General features: G+C 56.2%; 2 protein-coding genes across 4 annotated transcripts in view; one reads left to right on the top strand and one right to left on the bottom strand.

Moving 5' to 3' along the window:
• Positions 1 to 2,568: 2,568 nt before the first annotated feature.
• Positions 2,569 to 4,740, top strand: LOC117007654. 2 transcript variants are annotated; one of them, XM_033080962.2, is made up of 3 exons: positions 2,569 to 3,693; positions 3,730 to 4,131; positions 4,166 to 4,740. In XM_033080962.2, exons 1-2 carry the CDS (start codon positions 2,903 to 2,905, stop codon positions 4,094 to 4,096), a joined length of 1,158 nt encoding a protein of 385 aa, XP_032936853.1. In that variant the 5' UTR covers positions 2,569 to 2,902; the 3' UTR covers positions 4,097 to 4,131; positions 4,166 to 4,740. The 2 variants fall into 2 exon arrangements, with proteins under 2 accessions (XP_032936853.1, XP_032936854.1); XM_033080963.2 differs by having other exon boundaries at positions 3,730 to 4,125; positions 4,160 to 4,740.
• A 3,297-nt stretch (positions 4,741 to 8,037) lies between these two features.
• Positions 8,038 to 19,732, bottom strand: part of SDC3 (syndecan 3) — a 43,589-nt gene continuing 31,894 nt past the window's right edge. Inside the window, exons 2-6 of one of the 2 annotated variants that reach the window (XR_004420184.2) lie at positions 13,281 to 13,398; positions 12,203 to 12,849; positions 10,341 to 10,611; positions 8,607 to 9,023; positions 8,038 to 8,564 (exon numbers count right to left, since the gene is read on the bottom strand). Coding sequence is in view for 1 of the 2 variants with exons in the window: in XM_033080961.2 (XP_032936852.1) it covers positions 8,857 to 9,023; positions 10,341 to 10,611; positions 12,203 to 12,849; positions 13,281 to 13,398 (1,203 nt within the window). In the remaining variant the exon portion in view is untranslated. Of the gene's footprint in view, positions 9,024 to 10,340; positions 10,612 to 12,202; positions 12,850 to 13,280; positions 13,399 to 19,732 lie in introns of both variants that reach the window. The other variant, XM_033080961.2, reaches the window with a different exon arrangement.

Genomic DNA, 19,732 nt, shown 5'->3' on the forward strand with positions numbered 1-19,732 from the left:
CTGTCCTGTCCCCAGCACAGGGATGGATTCAGCCTCAGCAAAAACAATTGAGGGCAGGAAATAGGTAGGAATAGGAGGGACACAATTCCCAAAGGTGCATTCCTGCTGCCAATTGTCCTGGAGCAGGTAAATAACAGGGAATGTTGGCTCAGCTGCTATTAATAACCACTGGGGCTCAGGAAATGCTGGAATTCCTGGAGCATGAATTCTGCTCTTTGCCTCCAATACTGAACAATGGCCTGAAAATCCTTGGAGCGGCCGCTGTGCCCAGATATCCATCGCTCCCAGCAGGCCTCCAGAGCAGGACAAGGAGCTGTATCCGGCCATTCCCACTGGGATTTCAGCTTTCTTTGTCCTAAAGGGCTTCCTGCCCTTGGGAAGCAAGGGAAAAGAGCCAGGAGCTAAAAAAGCTGGGGAGAAGCACACGGAGGACACACGGGTGAGGAGGATTTGTGGAGCCACGGAGAGGGAGGGTGGGAGAAATGGCAAGAGGTGGGAATGAGGATGGGGAGGGGTTGTTTATGTCCAGGAATGCAGAGGATTCTGAAATAGGACTTGGATTTTCCAGGGAGGCAGGAGGGGCCTCACCGTGTCCATGGAGCGAGGCAGGAGCAGTTTCTGGGATGAGCCCTGGGGGCAGCAGCTCAGCACATGGGATAAATCCTCTTTATTTGGGGTATCCAGAAAAGCTCAGGGAGGATTTGGGACCCACGGAGGACCCTCCACAGCTCAGAGCTGGCACCTGAGGACCCTCCCCAGCTGTGTGTCCCCAAGGGGGTCACCTGGCCACTCAGGTGTGGCTGTTCCCTAAAATCCCTGTCAAGCACCACAGGCTTGGTGCCTTTGGGTCATTCATTTCCCAGCTGAAATCCCAATCCCCGGTTTTATTTTTGGGTGTTTTGCTCACATCACAGAGATTTATACAGGCTGATTCACAAGGTGCAAAAAAATCCCAAATAAACCCATTTGGTGTTGTCCTGGTAAATCCCAGGGTCTGCAACCACACTGCGGGAATGGAAAATTCCTGTAAGAGCCTTCGGCGGGTGGGAAATAAATAAAAAATGGGAATTGGGATAAATCAGAGGTTGTTTCCAGCCTCCAGCCCAAATTCCAACACCTCGGGCAGGCAGTTGCTCATTTCTGCTCTGGCAAACACAGGAGCACGGCACAGTGGGGACATTATTGGGGCTGGGGCAGCTGGAAACTGGGATTGTGCCCTTCCCACCTGGAGAGCTGAGGATTGCTGCAGGGATTGGTGCAGCAGGCAGGGGTTGCTGCTGCAGGGGTTGCTGCTGCAGGGGTTGCTACTGCTGCAGGGATTGCTGCTGGGCCAATGGGATTGCCCTGCTTTGGGAAATGGGGTGAAAAGGGAGGAATTTGAGGCTCCAGGGAGGGATTCCTGAGCTGCTCCCTGCAGGATGGGATTGATTTGTCCCTGCTGGAGGCTGAGGGTTGGGATATCCAGCTGCTGGATTAGGGGGTAAAACACTTGGAGCAGGGGGAAGCAGGGTCATGAAAACACATTCCCCAAGCCCAAAGAGAGGGATGTTCCCTGGAATTCAGGCCAGCAGGGCATCACTGGGGCTGGGGGAATATTTCTGGGAGCCTCCTGGGCTTTGGCATTTGCCTGTGGCTCTAAGGGCAGTGTGGGGACATCCAAACCCTTCTGCTGCTCCAGGGATAGATCCATGGAGCCTGGCCTGGCAGGAGCTGGACAAAAACATCTAAGATGTCCTTAGGAAGGCCAAGAGCAGCCCTGCCAGCTCTGCCACCACGGGCGTTCCCAGGAATCCCTCTGGAAAGGAGCTGCTTCCAGTTCTGCTCTGGGAGGGGATGGATCCCACAGCTGGAACAGCAGCTCTGCCTCACTGGGGACACTAGTGGGGATGGGGACATTGGTGGGATGTGGGGTGACAGCAGCTCAGCCAAAATCCTGGAATGGTTCGGGTTGGAAGAGATCTTAAAGCTCACCCAGTGTCACCCCAGCCATGGCAGGGACACCTGCCACTGTCCCAGGGGCTCCCAGCCCCAATGTCCAGCCTGGCCTCGGGCACTGCCAGGGATCCAGGGGCAGCCACAGCTGCTCTGGCAATTCCATGGCAGCCCCTGCCCACCCTGCCAGGGAACAATTCCTTGCCAAGATCCCATCCAGCCCTGCCCTGTGGCAGTGGGAGCCATTCCCTGGGTCCTGTCCCTCCCTGCCTTGTCCCCAGTCCCTCTGCAGCTCTCCTGGAGCCCCTTCAGGCCCTGCAAGGGGCTCTGAGCTCTGCCTGGAGCCTTCTCCTCTCCAGGGGAGCATTTCCAGGCTGTGCTGAGATGGTCCAGGCTGTACTGGGGTCATCCATGGGTTTGCTGGGATGGTCCAGAGTTATACTGGGAACATTCATAGCTGTACTCAGATGATCCAGGGCTGTACTGGGATCATTCAGGGCTGTACTGGGATGGTCCAGGCTCCTCAGCATCACTGCAGTTGCCATGGAAACCATTCCTTAGCCCCACCCTGATGGGCCCAGGACCTTCTCCCTCCACTCCCTGACACGACAGACCCCGGAGCAGTTGGCACCAAGAACTCAGGCCAGGCCCTGGGCAGACAATGTTTAAATGACTTTATTTTTTATCTTTTCCTCATTTTATAAATGGGCACAGCACAGAAATAATTAAAAAAAATAGACAGTACCATTACAGTGCTAAATCCATTGGCAAAGATTATTTTTAGAGTCTTTTTTTCTTTTTTTTTTTTTTGTCATTTTGTTATTTTTAAAGTTTTGGCCATTGAGTAAGAACAAAAACAATTAACAAACATTTTCTTTTCCTTTCCTTTTCGAAACAGACACTATGAAGCCATTTCAGTACTAAACTCTAGGAGAGTTATGTACATACAAAAAAAAGTTCTGTTTAAGATATGTCTCCTATTAAAAATATTTACATGCATTTTTTTTCCCTCCCGGATTCATTGAAAGCTCCAACATTCATAGTGCTCCAGATCTTTGTTTTGTTCTCCTACTGGGATTGGAAATCAGCTCCAAACAAAAGTGAAGTTGGAATTACTTCAATCTTCTGGAAAGGGAGATTTTTTAAAAATTTTATTTTTGGGATGTTTATCAATGGATTTTTTTTTTTGTCTTTTTTTAAAATTATTTTATTTTTAATTTATACAAGAAGGTTCGATGTTTATTTACAGGAGGAGCAGTGGGTGATGGTTTGTCCTGGAGATGTGGTGGTGAGAGAGAAGAGGGGGATTTTAAAAAGTTTTTCTATCAAACGGCAATGGATTCCTGTTTTTTGGGAGTCTGGTTTGATTGTCAGCTGGGCTGGGCTCACTTTGGCCAGGGGGGACCCTCAAGGGGGGGAATTGCTGCAGGAAAAATCCCTGGTGCCCTGGAGGCCTTGGGAGAAGCGCTGGAATGTGGGCTGTGAAAAAATCGGGGTTGTTCTACCCAAAAATCAAAATAATGGGAAAAATAAACATAGAAATGAAAAGTTTGGACATTGCAGACTGAGGCTCCTCTGCAGGGATGGGGGAGCTGCCAGCACGAGCCTGGGGGTGCTCCGGAGCTCGGGGGCTTCGGATCTATCCCGGGATCCCATCCCGGATCTGCTCCAGCCCTGGCAGCGGCAAGAGGATCCTGAACCCAACCCCGACTCATCCCGACCCATGAAACCGGGACTGGGGTCAGGGTCACTGGGACTGGGGTCACTGGGACTGGGGTCAGGGTCACCAGGACTGGAGTCAGGGTCACTGGGACTGGGGTCAAGATCACCGGGACTGGGGTCAGGGTCACTGGGACTGGGGTCAGGGTCACCGGGACTGGGGTCACTGGGACTGGTGTCACTGGGACTGGGGTCAGGGTCACTGGGACTGGGGTCAGGGTCACCGGGACTGGGATCACCGGGACTGGGGTCAGGGTCACTGGGACTGGGGTCACAGGGGCTGGTGTCACCGGGACTGGGGTCAGGATCACTGGGACTGGGGTCAGGATCACTGGGACTGGTGTCACTGGGACGGGGGTCAGGATCACCAGGACTGGGATCACCGGGACTGGGGTCGGGGGGATGTGAAGGGCAGGGAGGGGAGGGAGGAGCAGCAGGAATTTGAGAGGTGGAATCCCCCATCCCTTGGGACAGGGAATCCTGAATCCCTCGGGACAGAGGCTGAGAGGGAATCCTGAATCCCTTGGGACAGGGATCGAGGCTGAATCCTACATTCCTTGGGACAGGAACTCTCCCATTCCTTGGGAGCAGGGCCAAGGCTGAGTCCCACATCCCTTGGGACAGGAATCCTGGATCCCTTGGGCAGGGGCTGAGGCTGAATCCCACATTCCCTGGGGCAGGGGCCAAGGGCTGCAGAGCCCAGCACATGGTGCTGGAGGACAAATCCTCCTCCCTTTCCTCTTTTCCCTCCTCCTTTTCCCCCTTCTCGTCCTCAGGAGCAGAGCCCCTGGCCCCGTGCCCATCTATACATCTCTACATATACATTAATTACATACACATATATACACACACAGACACGCCCAGCCCAGCTCCCGGGCAGCCCAGGGAGTTCATTTCCCACCAAACCTTCCCGGACTGAAAGCTCAGCATTGCTTCAGAGCCTGGCAGAAAACCTTGGAGCCCAGAAAAAATCATGGCAAGGGTGGTTATGGGAGAAAAAGGGAATTTAAAAATCCATTCCTGTTCTCAGCTGATGAGTTTGTCCCTGTGGAAGCCTCTGAGCTGGTGATTCACGGTGGGGAGAGCTCAGAATTCTGGAGCTGGAGATGAGGCAAAGGAACTCCCGGGCAGGGATTGTCAGGGAAATGGGGAGGGAGTGGGGAAAGCTGAGGCAAACCAGCCCGTCCTCCTGTCACCCTGAGCCATCCCCTGTCATCCTGAGCCATCCCCTGAGCCATCCCTTCTCTGCAGCTGGATCTGCCAGCACGGCTCCTTAGGGAAAGGTCCAAAATCAGAGAGATTTTTGGAGCAAAGGGACAACTCCATCCCACACAGGGACTCAGTGCTTTTTACGGAAAGATCCAAAATCTGTGATTTTTGGAGGAAAGGGACAACTCCCAGTCCTGCAAAACCCACACAGGGCTGGGTCCTGCTCCTGCTGGGCCCCTTCCATGTCCTGCCCTTCCCAAATTCCCCATTCCAGCCCTGGTTTGGGCTCTCTGCTTTCCCTTCCCTTTGCTCCTCTCCTCCTGCCTTCTGTGGATGGATGTGCTCCAGGAGTTCCTGGATATTCTCCTGCTGGATATTCTCCATCATTCTCCTGCTGCAATTCCAGCAGGGAGAGCCCCAAGGCTGGCACAGCTGGCAGAGCAGCCCACACCACCCTGCAGTTCCAGAAACTCCTAAAATTATCCAGCTGGAGCAGCCAAGAGTCTCCCTGCAGCTCCAGCACATCACACACACGCAGGAACGTGCAGAAAAGAAATGGGAAAGCCATGGAAAATCCCTCGGGGAGCACAGCTGGAAGGACCAGCACATCTGGGCACTGCTCCAGCTGTTCCTGGCTGGGATCACCATGAGGGATCCCCACATCAGAGGGGACGATGCCAGGCTCAGCTTTGGGAAGGGAAGATGCTGGAGATGCATTTTTTCTCCCAAATCCACTCTGAGACCGAATCAGCAGCTGGGGGTGGCTCCTCCCGTGTGCAGCTCCCTCCTGAATTCCCACCAGGAATCCCTGAAAAGCCCCGGGGCAGGAGTGGCTGCAGGAGGGAGCAGCTGCCTCCACCAACCCTCGGGGTTTTATCCATCCCTGCTGATGGAAAAATGACATTATCCAGGATTTTTTTCCCAAAAATTCCTGCCCATGCTCAGCTCCATCCCAACTCCTTGGAGGGAAGCACAGGATCACATCCTCCAGCACAAGATTCTTTTTCCCTTCAAACATCAACTCCAACAGCCCCATAGAGCTGAGGTGACACAAGAGGCTGTGACATCATTAACACCACAAAAAGCAGTTTTTGGGTTTTCCAAACCCAAAATAATTCCCTCTCCAGGTGGGGAGCAAAAGCATGGAAGCAGGAGATAAACAATGAATTATTTGATCACTTCTGATTAGCAGTTTAGTTGCCTTCACCTTTTTTTATTGTGTTTATCTCATATTTTAATTACTGAAAAAGCCCTGCCCAGGCTCCTGTCACCCTCCCACCTCCAGCTTTCCTCACTCCCGAAGCTGTGACGGATTTAAGTGCCGGGATTACAACCTAACACCAGCTGAGAGGGACGAGGTTAAGCTTGAGTGAGTAAAAAAATTGTATTATGGAACTTCAGACTATTAAATAGGGGGAAAAAATGGAATGAAGAAGATTAAGGAGGCAGCTCTGAAAAGCAGCATTAAAAAGATTAAGCTGGGAGGGTTGGCTTGGGGTTTTTTTTGTTTTTTTTAAAGCAAACTCCAAAGATTAAATCCAGGTTTTCCCAAAAGATGAGGATTTTGGGTGGCCTTGGTGACCTTGATTTATGCCACTCCCCTTTGTGTGATCCCAAAATCCTAAAATCATCAAATCCAGGAGTCCAAACTCTCTTAGGAGCAGCACAAAGTGGCTCTGGGCTGGCACCAGGCTCCTTCTGAATGTGTTCCCTCTTTTGGAGCATCCTTATCCTTCATCCTCATCCTCATCCTCATCCTCCCTCCAGGGTGGACACAGAAATGGTCACTCCCAGCACCACACCCAAACCTCCAACAGGGCCTTATCCAAGAACCTGAAACATGAGGATTTTGAGGCTGGCAGCTCAAAAATGAGGATTTAGAGCTGATCCATGTGCAGGGCTCTGTTCCCTATCCCAAAGTAAAGCCAGGTTGTCATTTTGGGATGTATCCCAGGGAAAAGCAGCCCAAAGTTCCCAGCTTCCCAACCCCAAATCCCACCCAAGCATCCCAGTGCACTGAGAGATTCCAGGGATTTAATTTCCTTCCATACCTGTGTTACTGTGGGTGTGCAGGAGTGGAGACAGAAATTTATATATATATTTAAAATATTATTATGGCCTCAAATCCCTTCCATAACAAAGCTCTTCTGTCTTATAACCCCCACCAGGGCCATAAAACCCTAAATCCACCAACCCCCCTCAGGGGCCAAAATGTCCCTGGCTCCATGCAGGTTAATTCACAAAGCAATGATTTTTCCCCCAAATTTTCCATTTAAATTGCTTGAAGGGTAAATCCAAAGTCTCCATGGGACCCCACCAAGATCACAACCATCATGACAACAAAGCTGCACAAACAGGGCTCCAGCTAATTAAGAGCCACCTCATTGGAACACCTTAATTGGAATATCCTAACTGAACCTGTGTGCAGAGATTGCTCTGGAAAATCCAGCCTTTCCCAAAGGCACTGGGGGCTCTGGATCCACCCTGGGCAGCCTCAGAGGGGACACCTGGGGCTGCCAGGGTCGGGTTCTCTCCAGCCCTCTGGGTTATGCTGGGATTTAAACACCAATGAAGGAAAACCATCAATCCTGGGGATTCAAACAACAAAGGAAAACCATCAGTCCTGGGTCTTTCCACTGATTTTGGGCTCTTTCCAATCATCCAACCAGCCCTGATTGAGCCATGGTTCTGCCTCCTCTTGCTCACCTCTGGAGCCAGCAGGATCCCTGCTGGACCCTGGGGGGACAGGGATCATCCCTGCTTGGATTTCCTTCCTTAGGCTGCATCCCCCGCCTTGCAGAGCTCTGGTATCCCCTCTGGAACGGCCAGGGAGAGCATTCAGCTTCTCCATTCCCAGCTCCTCCCAAGGAACGTCCCGCCAAGCCGAGCTTTAGTGGTCACAGTGAAAACCCAGCCCAAGCCAAGTCCCTTCCTGGCCAAACCCGTCAGCCAGACGTGGATCCAAGAGATTCCAGGGGGTGGCCGGAGGGCAGCAGCCTGGGATGCCCCAGTGCAGCTCCACAAGCTCTCTGGAATGTTGATCCAAAGGGATCATTCCCAGTGTTTGTATTTATTTCCTTTTATCCCCACTCCAGGAGCGAATCCCGGGGCACCAGGTACTCCAGCCCCTTGTGCTTTTCCCAAGGTTCCAGGAGAGTTGGAGAGCTGTGTTCTCTCTTCCAGCAGAAGGGGATTCCTGTGGAGCCACCAAACCCATTCCAAAAGAAATCCAAAAATAAAGATGAGACAGAGGGAAGGAAATCTCCCTCCTTGATGGACAGGGGAAAAAAAAAGGGAATAAATCCAAAGCAAGCCCCCAGTGCCCCAGGGCTGGCAGGAGGTGTCCAGATCCTGGAGTTTGTGGTGGTGGGGAAAGTCCAGTTGAGCTCCTGGTGCTGTGGGCAGCCCATCCTTTGCTCTCAGGGCATTCCCGGGCACGGCTGCCCTGGCATCAGCTCCTTGGCATCGGCTGCGTGTCCCGTCCCTCCCGCCAGCAGAAAGGCCAGCGGTGCTTGGTGTCACCTCGGTGCTGCTCGGTGTCACCTCAGCAGTGTGACCTCAGCGCTGCTCAGTGTCACCTCAGCGGTGCTCAGTGTCACCCTGGCACTGCTCGGTGTCACCCTGGCACTGCTCGGTGTGACCTTTGAGCTGCTCGGTGTCACCTCAGCGCTGCTTGGTGTGTCTTCAGTGGTGCTTGGTGTCACCTCAGTGCTGCTCAGTGTGACCTCGGCACTGCTCAGTGTCACCTCAGAGCTGCTCGGTGTCACCTCAGCGGAGCTCAGCGTGACCTCGGCGCTGCCCCAGGCACCCCGTGCCCCCCATGCCAAGGATGCATTTCCTCCTTCAGCCGCTGCAGGTTTTGCTTTGTAAATTCACAGTCTGATCCCAAAAAAAGAGAAAGAGGAGGGGGGAAAGAGAGAGACTGGATGGAGGGGAGGAGGGGAGGTTTGGAGCAGGGAGGGAGGGAGGAAGCGTGAGGCACTCCAGGCTCTCGCTCTACGCGTAGAACTCCTCCTGCTTGTCGGGTTTCTGGTAGGTGACGTTGGCCTGCTTGGGCTCCTCCAGGGTGTAGCTGCCCTCGTCCTTCTTCTTCATGCGGTAGATGAGCAGCATCACCAGGAATGCGGCGAAAAGGGCACCGACCACACCGCCCACAATCACCGCTGCAAAACGCACAGGGACACGGCTGTCAGTGCTGCCCGCGACCGTCAGTGCCACCCTCAGGTGTCAGTGCCATCCAGATCTGTCAGTGCCACCCTCAGGTGTCAGTGCCACCTCCAGCTGTCAGTGCTGCCCGCAGGCATTAGTGCCACCCGCAGCCGTTAGTGCCACCTGCAGCCATGAGTGCCACCTCCAGCTGTCAGTGCCACCCACAGCTATCAGAGCCACCTGCAGCCATCAGTGCCATCCCCAGGTGTCAGTGCCATCCGCAGGTGTCAGCGCTACCTGTGGCTGTCAGTTCCACCCACGGCTGTCAGTGCCACCCACAGCTGTCAGTGCCACCCACAGCTATCAGTGCCACCCACGGCTGTCAGTGCCACCCACAGCTATCAGTGCCACCCAGAGCTGTCAGTACCACCCTCAGGTGTCAGTTCCACCTCCAGCTGTCAGTGCTGCCCACAGCCACGAGTGCCACCCGCAGCCATGAGTGCCACCTCCAGCTGTCAGTGCCACCCACAGCTATCAGTGACACCTGCAGACATCAGTGCCCATCCCCAGGTGTCAGTGCCACCCTCAGGTGTCAGTGCTACCTGTGGCTGTCAGTTCCACCCACAGCTGTCAGTGCCACCCCCAGCTGTCAGTGCCACCCACAGCTGTCAGTGCCACCCCCAGCTGTCAGTGCCACTTGCAGCTATCGGTGCCACCAGTGGCCATCAGTGGCACCCCCAGGTATCAGTGCTATCCCCAGCTGTCAGTGCCACTGCTGGCCATCAGTGGCACCCACAGCCATCAGTGTCACCCATAGCCACCAGTGCCATCCCTAGATGCCAGTGCCACTCCCAGCCCTCAGTGCTGTCCCACTGGTCACCAATGTCATCCACAGCCATCAGTGTCACCCCCTGGCCATCAGTGTCATCCACAGCTGTCAGTGCCACCCCCACCCCAGGCCATCAGTGCCACCCCTACCCTCAGTGCCACCCCCAGCCCCAGCCTGGCTTCCAGCACAAAGATTTGGGGGGATCATTTGGGATTCCAGCCTGGCTTTGGAAGTTTGGGAGCAGTGCTGGGTGCTGAGCTGTGACCACAGAACATCTTTGCACTAAAATCCTGGTTTTTTTCCTGGAAATCCATCTCAGTAGAAGGAAATTGTGCAGAGCTTTCCTGGCAAAGGCATGGAGACCTTGGGGCACCCCATGGAGCAGTTTTGGGCGGTGGGTGTGGGTTATCCCAATGCCCTTCCCAGGACTGTCCCCTCCCCTGGGACAGCCCAGCTGCCTGTGCCCCCCACCCTCCCCCAAACCCCTGGCCCTGTGCCTCACCTATCAACACCTCTTTCCTCTCCAGGATGTTTTTCTGGGGCAGCTGTGCAGCCGAGTTGCCCGAGTCTATCGTGTTGTCCATCAGCCCCGTCTCCACGTTCCTGCCGGGCCCCGGCCCCGCCGGCGGCGTCACCACAGCCATCACCTCGTTCCCGAGCTCGGGACGCGTCGTCTCCTCCTCCTCCCGGATCTCAAAGTCCCCGCTGGGGCCGCTGCTGGCCGGGACCTCCAGCTCGCTGTCAGGGACTGTTGTCACCTCCCCTGGCTCCATCTGGGAGAAAGGACAAGATGGAGCAGGGGACAAGGACCAAAGGGTGCTCACAGGGAGGACATCACCGGACCGAGGACAGGGTGGGGGACATGGGGACAATGTTGGGGTGTCCCTTCTCTGGGTCACTGAAGTTGTACCACAGTGACAACACAACCCCACATTTGCTGGTCTGAGGCCACCACGGCTGAGCTGGGCTGTTCTCTGTCCCCATCCCAGGACCTGTTCCCTGTAGTTTCTCCTAAAGAGATCCCATCCCAGACCCTCCACCCTTACAGGGAAGAATTTCTCCCCAGTAACCCATGGCAGACCCTCGGTGGGCTCTGTCCCCAGAGCACAGGTTGGATGTCACTGCTCACAGGTGACTCACTCCTAACAGGAGGTGACACAAGATCCAGGCCACACCAGTACAGCAAGAGGAAGGACTGGAGATCGCTGGATGAGCTCCAGGGGTCCCTTCCCTCTTCCCTTCCCCCCTTCCCTTGCACAGGGCAGGAGCAGGAGGATGGGTCCTTGTCACCCAGGACACAAAGCTGTCACCCAGGACACAGAGCTGTCACCCAGCCCAGTCCCTGCTGTCCCTGCCCAGTTCCCTTGGCATCGAGGCGATCCCGGCCTCGAGGGCAAATATTGCCTGGGAAAATGATCCATCTCACCCCCTCCATCCCATCCCTGACCCCTTCACTGCCTGCTGGACACCCCCTCGGGACCACATCCCCTGGACCTTCCCCCTTGTCCCTTGGTGTGTCCCTCGAGCTGGAGCGTCCCCGAGCCAGGGACCCCTCCCTGGTGGGACAAGTGGCTCCTTCCCGCCTGCCTCGGGCACAAAGCAGGGTTCAGGACTAGCCAGGACTCAGGACTAGCCAGGACTCAGGACCAGCCAGGATTCAGGACCAGCCAGGATTCAGGCCGAGCCAGGAGCTGTGTGGGGCGGGGGTGGGAGCCCTCTCCATGTCCCGCTGCCCCGGGGCCAGCGCACGCCTCAGCGCTTCCCACGAGCGAGCGGCCGGGTTTGTGACAGGGATTAATTGAAGGTCAGCGAGAGCCCCGAGCGCTCCGAGCACGCATTTGCAGGCGGAAAAGAGGGAGTAGTTTAGACAAATCACTCCACCTTTCAGTCAAAGCGGCTGCAAAGGGCCCCTGAGGGGCTCTGAATGCGAGATGGAGCTGAAATTCCTGCTCAGGACATCCGAGGGCTGGAAATGCACCATCAAACCGTAATTGAGGAGAGTGTGGGACTCGCGGCCGGGGCTGGGAGCTGGGACACGACACCAAACCTCGAGGGAAGTCGCAGTGTCCCCGTGGGAGGTGGCACTGTGCCCTCCCGCCTGGGGAAGCCGCTCTGGAACAGGCAGCGCCGGGGGCACCGGGGTTGGTGGCACATCCTGGCTGTCCCCAGGGGCTCAAACTGCCCGGACTGAACTCCCCCTTTCACCTCCCCAGATGTGCCACTCTGGAACAGCCCAGCCTGCCTCCACCTCCCCCAGAGCAAGTGGCCAAGGATGGATGGACACCAAAGGCCTCCTGAGGCCACTGCTTGGCTTCCCACGGAGCCCAGGAGCCCCGAGCAGGTGAGAAGGGCTCCGGCTCCTACCTGGGGGGCCTCTGTGGGCGGCAGCGTGGGCAGCAAGGCCGTGCTCTGCTCGGGGGGCTCTGCAGTCCTCGAGGGGCTGGGCTTTGGCAGAGCCCTGGGCTTGGCCGTGCTGCTGGGGACAAGGCGTGACGTGGCCACCTCTGTCGGGGTGCTGGTTTCGGCGATGGGTGTGGTGGGCGTCTCCAGGGTGGTGGCCCGGGTGGTGGCCCGGGTGGTGGCCGCCTTGGTGGCCAAGGGGGGCAGGAACCTCCGGATGGTGGTGGGCTTGGCCGTGGCCACCGTGGTGCTGCTTGTGGTGGTTGTGGCCTCTGTGGTGGTGGTGGTGGTGGCCACAGTGGTGGCCACAGTGGTGGCCGCGGTGGTGGCCGTGGTGGTGGTGGCCGCAGTGGTTGGGGGCTCGCTGGCCGTGGTGCTGGTGGTTGTGGCTTTCCAGCTGGGCACCACCGGCGCTTCCGTGGTCCTGGGGATGAGGAAGGTGCTGGTTGCCTGCCCGGGGGTGGTGTCCTGGGGACTGGGGGATGGCTCCAGGGGCGTTGCCACGGGCTGGGCCGCGGTGACGGGCAGCACGGCCGCTGTGGTGGGCAGTGTCACCAGCGTGTCCGTGGTCAGGCTCACGGCCGTGTCCAGCCCCAGCTCCGGCTCGAAATCTGAAATGGGGCCACAAGAGGGAAGAGTTAAACTGCTGCTGATGCTTTTCCCTGGCATTGCCTCCAAAATCCGAGAGCATGGATGGCTCCAGGCTCGGCAGAAACCAAGAGCTGTTCCCACGTGGTGGCCAAAGCTCTCTCTGGGGTCAGTGGAAGGACCAGTCCTGCCCAGTAGGGCCAGAGGCTGAACTGGGACATGGAGACACTGGAGCCCAACTTTTGGGACAGGTCTCATTTCTTTTGTCTCAGAGAACAGCTCCAGTGATGGACAAAGGGCAATTCCAGCCCTCACATCCCCTCTCCAGCCCTCCAACACCACAGATGGTTAGGGACCCTTCTTCAGAGCCCCCCAACCCCACAGGCAGCCAAGGAAACTTCCCAAGAACCCCAGGAATCCCCCAACCATGCAGAGACCCTTCCCAGTTACTCACAGCCCGAGCCAGAGCCAGAGTAGACATCGTCCAGCTCATCTTCTCCGAAGGGATCATCGTCCCCGGAGCCCTCCAGGTCCACGGGCCTCTCGTAGTTCTCATTGCGCCAGCGCTGAGCCTGTGACCAGATAGGGGAGGGACAGGTGAGAGGCTCCAGCCCCACACAGGTGATAGCCCAGCCACGGGAAAAGCCAGCAAGGCAGCAGCAGCACAAACAGCAGCAGCAGCTGAACCACCCAGAATCGCAGTGTTTTCCCCAAAACAACTCAGAGTGAGCTCACATCGACTCCAACACTTCCCACAGACAAAAAGCCCTTTTTTTGGGAAAACCCAACAAATCCTTTAGGAAGCTGTAAGAAAAATGCTGGCTTTGCTTCTCCAGCTGGCTGCTGTTCAGCCTCGATGATTTCCCTGTGAGTCCTGGCTCCGGTGTGACAGCAACACCTCATCAGCTGCCACCGCTTGGGAAGCCTCGAGAGGAAACAACACCAGACTTCAAATATTCCCCTTCTTCCCCGAGCTGCGAAAACGCGGGGAGCCCTCGCTAGCAGCGCTCTTAAACATCTTGTTTTGCAGATCAAAGTGTCTCCTGTTGGCGTTGCAAGGAAATGCTTTGACACCTCATTACAAGGCAAACAAGGCAGCTTTGATCTGTGAGATCGCATCAGATGTTTCAAGATGTAACGAGCCAGGTTCCAGCTTCAGTTTCAAATCAAGGCCTTGAAGGGTCCCTGTCGTCTCTCAGAGCATTTTACCTCCCGAAAACAGCTCGGGGTTTCTTTGTTTTGACTGCAGCTTGGAGCAGGAAGGAGTTTTGAACAGTCAGGCAGAGAAATTTGGGACCTGACTCACGTTTTGTCCTCACATCCCTTCTCCCATCAGGGGAGAGAATCCATCAGCCCAGGAAAGGCATGGGGAGTTGAGCTTTTAAGTGTCTGAGCTGCGTCTGGCTGGATCTGCTCCAGCTCTTCCCAGCAGCCACTGGATGTATCCAACACCCCAAGTGCTTCCCAAATCTCTGGGAATATTCAGCCTTTGCCCCTCAGCTGACGCACCATCCTGGATTCCCAGCACGCACTCACCAGCAGCTCACTGGAATTTGTGATCCAGCAGAATAAATCCAGAGGGATTTGGGAGTTGCACAGCCCAAAGATATGAGACAGGTCACCAAAACTGATGGGAAGGCAAGGCAAAATGCCCAGGGTTGAGGGGATGCAGGAAGAAACATTGGGAATTACTGTCCTTTTGATGTTTTTACACAAAAAGCATGAAGGCTTCCCAAGAAATGAGGAGAGCCCAGCACTCCACAGCCCATCCACATTCCCGAGGGTGGGATTCTCCCTGTGTGACCTGCACAGCCTCTCCCTGATGGGAGCCACATGGACTCGCTCCCTTTGTTCCTCCTGAAATTGGAACCAGATGAGGCCATTCCAGATTCCTGGCTCCAGACTTGGAGCAGGAAATGGGAATGGAAGCGCCAGTTTGGCACAGCAGCTCCCATCCATCCAACATCCATCTGTGCATCCATGCATCCACCTATCCTTCCTTCCTTCCTTCCTTCCTTCCTTCCTTCCTTCCTTCCTTCCTTCCTTCCTTCCTTCCTTCCTTCCTTCCTACCTTCCTTCCATCATCCATCCATCATCCATCCATCCATCCATCCATCCATCCATCCATCCATCATCCATCCATCATCCATCCATCATCCATCCATCCATCCATCCATCATCCATCCATCATCCATCCATCCATCCATCCATCCATCATCCATCCATCATCCATCCATCCATCCATCCATCCATCATCCATCCATCATCCATCCATCCATCCATCCATCATCCATCCATCCATCCATCATCCATCCATCATCCATCCATCCATCATCCATCCATCCATCCATCCATCCATCATCCATCCATCCATCATCCATCCATCCATCATCCATCCATCCATCATCCATCCATCCATCCATCATCCATCCATCCATCATCCATCCATCCATCATCCATCCATCCATCCATCATCCATCCATCATCCATCCACCTAACCCTAAACCTGAACAACCCCAGAGCCAGGACCAACACAAATCCCACAAGAACCCCACAGGCAGGACCAGACCTGGGGGGGCCCCACCTGCAGCACAGCCCCAGCCAGGCTCCACAAAGACTTGGGAACACTCTCCAGGTGTTCCTGGTGCACAGGGGGGAATTTAGGACATGGCTGTTCCCAAAGAAGCCCCCTCATCACTCCATTCCCAAGGCACTGACGTAACCCCCTCCCAGCTGCAGCCCTAATGGTTTGAGGTCAGGCTTGTGCCATAAATCTTGGGAGCAGTCGGGGTTTATGTGGATTTAGTGCTGCTTGGATCATTAATGTTCTGTGTGCCCCTGGTCGTGCCTGAGGAATGAGGGGCTGCTCCCCTGGGAATGAGAGACTGCTCCCTCCAGGAATGAGGGGCTGCTCCCCTGGGAATGAGAGACTGCTCCCCTGGGAATGAGGGGCTGCTCCCTCCAGGAATGAGGGGCTGCTCCCCTAGGAATGAGGGGCTGCTCCCTCCAGGAATGAGGGGCTGCTCCCTGGGAATGAGGGGCTGCTTCCTGGGAATGAGGGGCTGCTCCCTGGGAATGAGGGGCTGCTCCCCCTAGGAATGAGGGACTGCTCCCCCTGGGAATGAGGGGCTGCTTCCTGGGAATGAGGGGCTGCTCCCCCAGGAATGAGGGACTGCTCCCCCTGGGAATGAGGGGCTGCTCCCTGGGAATGAGGGGCTGCTGCCCTGGGAATGAGGGGCTGCTCCCCCAGGAGTGAGGGGCTGCTCCCTGGGAATGAGGGGCTGCTCCCCCAGGAGTGAGGGGCTGCTCCCCCTGGGAATGAGGGGCTGCTCCCCCTGGCCTGGCTGGGATGGAGGGGAGGGAAGGCAGAATTTGCCAGCCTGGGAAACCACAAATCATTCAGGACAGCAGCTCCCACCTCCCGACCTGGGGCTGTCTCCCCATCCATCACAGACCCCATTCCCAATCCATCCCAGCCCCCATTCCCAATCTATCACAGACCCCATTCCTAATCCATCACAGACCCCAAGCCAAGCCACAGCTGCCTGGATTTGTCCCAAAAGAAAACTTCATCCAGACTGTATCCCTGCCCCAGCAGCTCTGTGTGGTCAGACCATGGCCAGAGGGACCCTTGGATGTGCTGGAGCCGTCCCTGCAGCCCCCAGTCCCAGGATGGTGGCAGGGACTGTCCCCACCCCACTGCAGGAGCAATGAGGCTGCTGCTCCAGCAACAAAAGCTTTCCCAGGGCATGGACTCCGTGCCTGCTGAGGGCTGGGGGTGGCACACCAGCCACATCCCCATCTGGATCAGTCCCCTCCCGTGGCTGGGACAGGGACAGGGACAGGCTCGCAGCATTCCAGGTGCTCTGAGCGGCCTCTCCAGGTGCTCAATCCAAAGCAAGGCCAGGCAGAGAATTCCTCGGGGCAGGGAGGAAATCCCAGCGTGCTGCTGGTCCTGGCTCCATTCCCCTGTCACCCCTGTCACCCCCTGCCCTGGTGGCACCAGGATGCCATTTATTAGCCAGTTCCAGCCGAGGGCCAGCAGCTCCCATCCCTGCAATTCCAACTGGCCGGCTGATGGCTCTTGGCAGGGGTTCCTTACCCAGCTCAGCGCTGCTTCATTAGGGAAATTAAACCCGGGATCCGGGCGGGAGGCAGCGGGATGAGGCTGGGCTGGGGACTGCATCACCTCTGCTAAGGAGGGAAAGGTTTCAGTGTGCCCAGGGAGGTGCTGGCTGTGCCCAGGACTGTCCTGCAGCCCGGAACTGCTCCTGTCACACCCCTGTGTCCCACGAGCCATCACCGGGAGCAGCCCAGGTCAGGATCCAGCTCTGGCATCACCCAGACCCCAAACAACAACCCCGTTCCCACTCCCCCAGGGTCCCCAAAGGTCACAGCTCTGCTGCTATAAAAACAAGCCCTGATGAAGAGCAGACTCCAGGGCAGGGCTGGAAAGTCACGTTTCACTGAATGCTCGCTCACTGCGCTCTAGATGACCCCCAGTAAGCGCCAGACACAAAGGGTTTGGAGCTCAGCAGTGACATGGCCCCTACATCGAGCTCGGATAACAAACACATCGCCCACCCCATCCCAAAGGGTCCTTTACGACCTGAAAAGGGAGATTGGCGGGTGATGATTCCCACCCGGACACTCCCTGCCTCCTTCCATGCCTCCAGCTTGGCTGGGCTGGCAGGAAACAGCAGCCAAGGGGCCCCAGCAGCACAAATCCCACCCAAATCCCACACTGAGAGCCCTGCAAAGCCAGGGAGGGCTGGGACCCCTTGGCCTGGCAGGGGGATCAGGGAGGGATTCAGTCCCTCTCCATCGGCTGTGTCACCCACCCAGCACGGACAGTGTCACCTCCTCCCTCTTCTCCCCCCTTGTCAGTGTGGGTGGCACCATTCTACAGGTGAAAAATGTAAATCTGGGGTAAAGGGTCTCACCCAGCCCCCCCAGGAGATCTCCAGGGGATCTGGGGACTTTAAAGATGCAGGGCACAGAAGGGACCCTCCTGTCACCTTCATGGTACAAAGATGGTCCTGCAGAACCCTCTGCATCTCTGACACATCCTGGGGGACAGGGAACACCTGGCTTGGGGTTCCCTACATTCCCTGTACATCCCTCCTTTCCCAGAAGGGAGGATATTTTATTATTTAGGGCATTTCCACTCCATGGAAGGGCTTTGGCAGAGACAGAGGAGTTGGGTTTTACAAGATGTGGAAACCAAGGCACAGAAGGGACCCTCCTGTCACCTTCGTGTGTGGCACAAGGATGTTCCTACAGACCCTTCTTCATCTCTGAACAGATCCTGGGGGACAGGGACCGCCTGAGCTGGAGCTTCCTAAATTCCCCAGGCAGGTTGTTTTATTATTTAGGGCATTTCCACTCCCTCAATCTGGCCCAAAACAGAACCCAAAACGCGCTGCCGTGGTGAGAGCTCTCAATGCTGAGTGTGTCACTTTGGGGAGGAGGAAACCTGGGAAATCAAATCAATCCATCCTCCAGCACCGGCAGAGGCTGGGGAACCTCCCTGGGATGCTCTCAGGCCCTGCTGCGCCGGTCGCCATCGCCACGGCAACGGTCGCCATGGCAACGCCTCCTCCATGGCGACGCATCCCGCTGGAGCCATGGGTGGTGTCCTCCAGCTCAGAGCCGGGGATGGAGGCTCCTTCCCGCGGTGGGGGCAGTGAAACGGGGTCATGGGCTGGGATAAGGTGGGGATGGGGAGAGGAGGCAGCTCCAGTTCCTGGAGCAGGGCTAGAATCCCGATTTAATCCATCCATGGATTTTGAGGAAGGTGGGAGCATCTCCCCCAACTCCAGCAACCCTGACTGGGAGGGATCTGCTCCAGGTGGGAGGGGACAGGGACACCCCAGCCCGTGGGTGTTCCCAACCCTCCTGGCTGCGGGCAGGACCTCAGGATTATTTCCTTGAGGGAATCAGAAAGGAAACCAGGATCTGCCTTTGGAATGTGGTGGTTCCTGAAGAGCTGGGAGCCACATTTGGGTTGTGCCTGGAGCTCTGGCTGAGGGGACAAATCCAGGTGGCCAAGTCCTTTCCTAGCCAGGCTCACTGGCAGCATTCAGAGTGATGAATGCCAGGAAAAACTGGAATTCCAAGGAGCCCAGTCCAGCTCCAGCCTGGGGCCCACTCATCCCACAGCCCCTGAGACCACAAGTGCTTGGAGATGAGGAGGTTCCAGCGGACAGAAGACCTGGAAGGGAGTGCTGGGGATGGAGAAGATTTTATTCCATGATAGGAACATCTGTGTCCATCCAGCAGCCTCTGGATTATCTGGGATGTGGGCTGGGGCCAAGGCAGGGAAAGAGAAACACCAGCAGGGACACAGGGAAGCAGCTGGGTCCACATCCCAATGGAGAAAGAGGGAAAGGGAGATGGAATAAGGGTGAAAGCACCTGGAGAGCGGGACAGGCCCATGCAGGTGACACAAGGATCCATTTCCCATCCCACAAATCCCATCCCACAGTCCCACCCCACAAATCCCATCCCTCGGTGCCATGTCCAGGTTCTCATCTCTGCATCCCATTCCTGCCCATCCCACTTCCAAAACGAACAGCAAAACCAAAAAGGCAAAATCACCACAACTTGTTTGGATTCCAGCTCTGGGAAGCCCAAATCCAGAGAAGTTCTGAGAACCCCAAATTCAGAGAAGCTCTGGGAATCCCAAATCCAGAGAAACTCTGGGAACCCCAAATCCAGAGAAGCTCTGGGAAGCCCCAGTCCCATTCCAGCAGGTCCAAGCACCATGGGGACACCAGGACAGGATGAGGTGGAAGGAGAGTGGCCCTCCCAGGATGGAGCCAATGGATCAGCAGCATCCCAGGCTGTTCCTCCCAGGGAAATGCTGGATCTGGGCACGTTGGAAAGCTTGGAATGACACAGCCA

The sequence above is a fragment of the Catharus ustulatus genome, chromosome 26, assembly GCF_009819885.2.
Source record: "Catharus ustulatus isolate bCatUst1 chromosome 26, bCatUst1.pri.v2, whole genome shotgun sequence".
Taxonomy (NCBI): domain Eukaryota; kingdom Metazoa; phylum Chordata; class Aves; order Passeriformes; family Turdidae; genus Catharus; species Catharus ustulatus.